This window comes from Merops nubicus, unplaced genomic scaffold (assembly GCF_000691845.1).
Source record: "Merops nubicus isolate BGI_N331 unplaced genomic scaffold, ASM69184v1 scaffold34970, whole genome shotgun sequence".
Lineage (NCBI taxonomy): Eukaryota > Metazoa > Chordata > Aves > Coraciiformes > Meropidae > Merops > Merops nubicus.
The window spans coordinates 1-1665 of NW_008582790.1; the positions used below are offsets into that span (position 1 = coordinate 1).

A 1665-nucleotide genomic window follows, 5' to 3' on the forward strand; every position below is an offset into this window, starting at 1 on the left:
GCGCCAGCAGCAGCGAGCTGCCCGCCTGAGCGCCGCTCTTGGGCGCCGACGCTGGGGCGCTCGCTTGGGTTTTGGAAGACAGCAACGTAGCGCTTGCTTGCGGGGTGCTCTTGGTGCCTGGTGGCACCGCCACTGGTTGTGGGGTGCTCTTTGTGGTTGGTGGAGCTGCGGCCGCCCCCACCGCTGGGTGCTCTTGGTAGTCAGTGGCACTGCTGCTGCCATCGCAGCTGCCTGCGGGGTGCTCTTGGTGGTCGGCGGCACCGCTGCTGCCTGTGGAGCACCCCTGGCGGCTGGGGGCACTGCCGCTGCCTGTGGAGCATCCTTGGCAGCCGGTGGCACTGTGGCTGGCACTGCCTCACTTGGCAGCCACTGGCGCTGCACTCACTGGAGTTTTCTTTTCAGGTGACGGCACATTTTCACTCTTGCTTTCCTTAGGAGGATTTGAGCAAGGTGTCTCTCCTGACTCTTTTACAGATGAAGATGAATTTTGCACAGTGGTGTTTTCAGCATTAGCAGGTTTTCCTTCTGTTTGTGTGTCTGATGCTGTGACTGTTTCTTTATTTGCACTGCAAGTTGACCGGGAGCTTTCTACATCGTTGCTAGTATCTTTTTCCTGGTTTTTTGGCAACGTGCTCGGTGTTTCCTTCGAGGCTTCTGCCTTGGTTGTTTTCACGTCCTTTCCAGTATCCTTAGAATCTCTGCTTTTCTCAACAGCTCTCTTCTTGGAGGGCTCTTCTACCCCTTCTGCAAAACAAGTACAGTACATTACCCTCTTTAATTTCTGCACTGTGGAACAGCCATCTAGAGACAACTTATCCATTTTCTAAAAACTTCTAGCAGTAATCTCTATAGATTTTAAAGGTATATATTAGGAATACACCCTGAAATGCAATTTCAAGTATTATTTCAGAGTATTTAGTCATTTTCAGATTAAAAAAATAAAAATACTCAGGTGCAAGATTTCACATTTTGGTTGGGACCCACATATTTCTATTCTGGAAGTCCAAACAAAAAATGACCAAAGTATATTAAATAAACTATCTGACCTAAAAACTAAACCATGTATTTTGTCTATTAGTATCACAAAAACATCTTTACAATACCACTTTAAGAATTTCTTTACAAAACTAAGTTTCCTCACAAAGCAATGTCTGCCCAGCACCGAAGGCAAAGCAACAGGAACACATTTAAGCTGCAGTACGCTGGCCTACATCACGCTAAAAAATCATCAGCTAAAGTGCAGCTGTTGGAGAAATTCAAAGCAAGAGCTCTACATTACCAACAAAATACACACACCTTACATCTATTTTGTAGGGATTATACAAGGGAAAAAATAGCACAGAGAGGGGAAACGATTAACAAAGAGTTTAAAAAGTAAATTATTTTGACTATTTTCTATGACGGAGGTAAAGCGAGAACAGCCAAAAACAAGCATTTTCTAGACTCCTATATATTGTCACAGCTATGATCTGCTAACCATTGCTACTTGATATGCCTCTTTTCTTCACCTTGGCAACCAGTTCGTCTCTCGTGGTGCGGACAGGCGCGCCGGTCACTTGGATGCCTTCGGCCATTTCCAGCGCCTTCTCCATGACCTGCGGCGGGTACCTGCAGGGGCGACACGGGGAGGGGAGGGGACAGGAAGGGAGGCGTTAGGCGGCCGCG

General features: G+C 47.4%; 1 protein-coding gene across 1 annotated transcript; it reads right to left on the reverse strand.

Annotated features, from left to right (window-relative positions):
* Positions 1 to 4: 4 nt before the first annotated feature.
* Positions 5 to 1608, reverse strand: LOC103771408 (CDKN2A-interacting protein-like; the record flags this gene model as incomplete). Its single annotated transcript, XM_008938707.1, has 4 exons — positions 5 to 148; positions 211 to 354; positions 386 to 744; positions 1478 to 1608. Coding segments are annotated over 4 exons (778 nt in total), but the record flags the coding sequence as incomplete, so codon positions are not given.
* Positions 1609 to 1665: the final 57 nt, after the last annotated feature.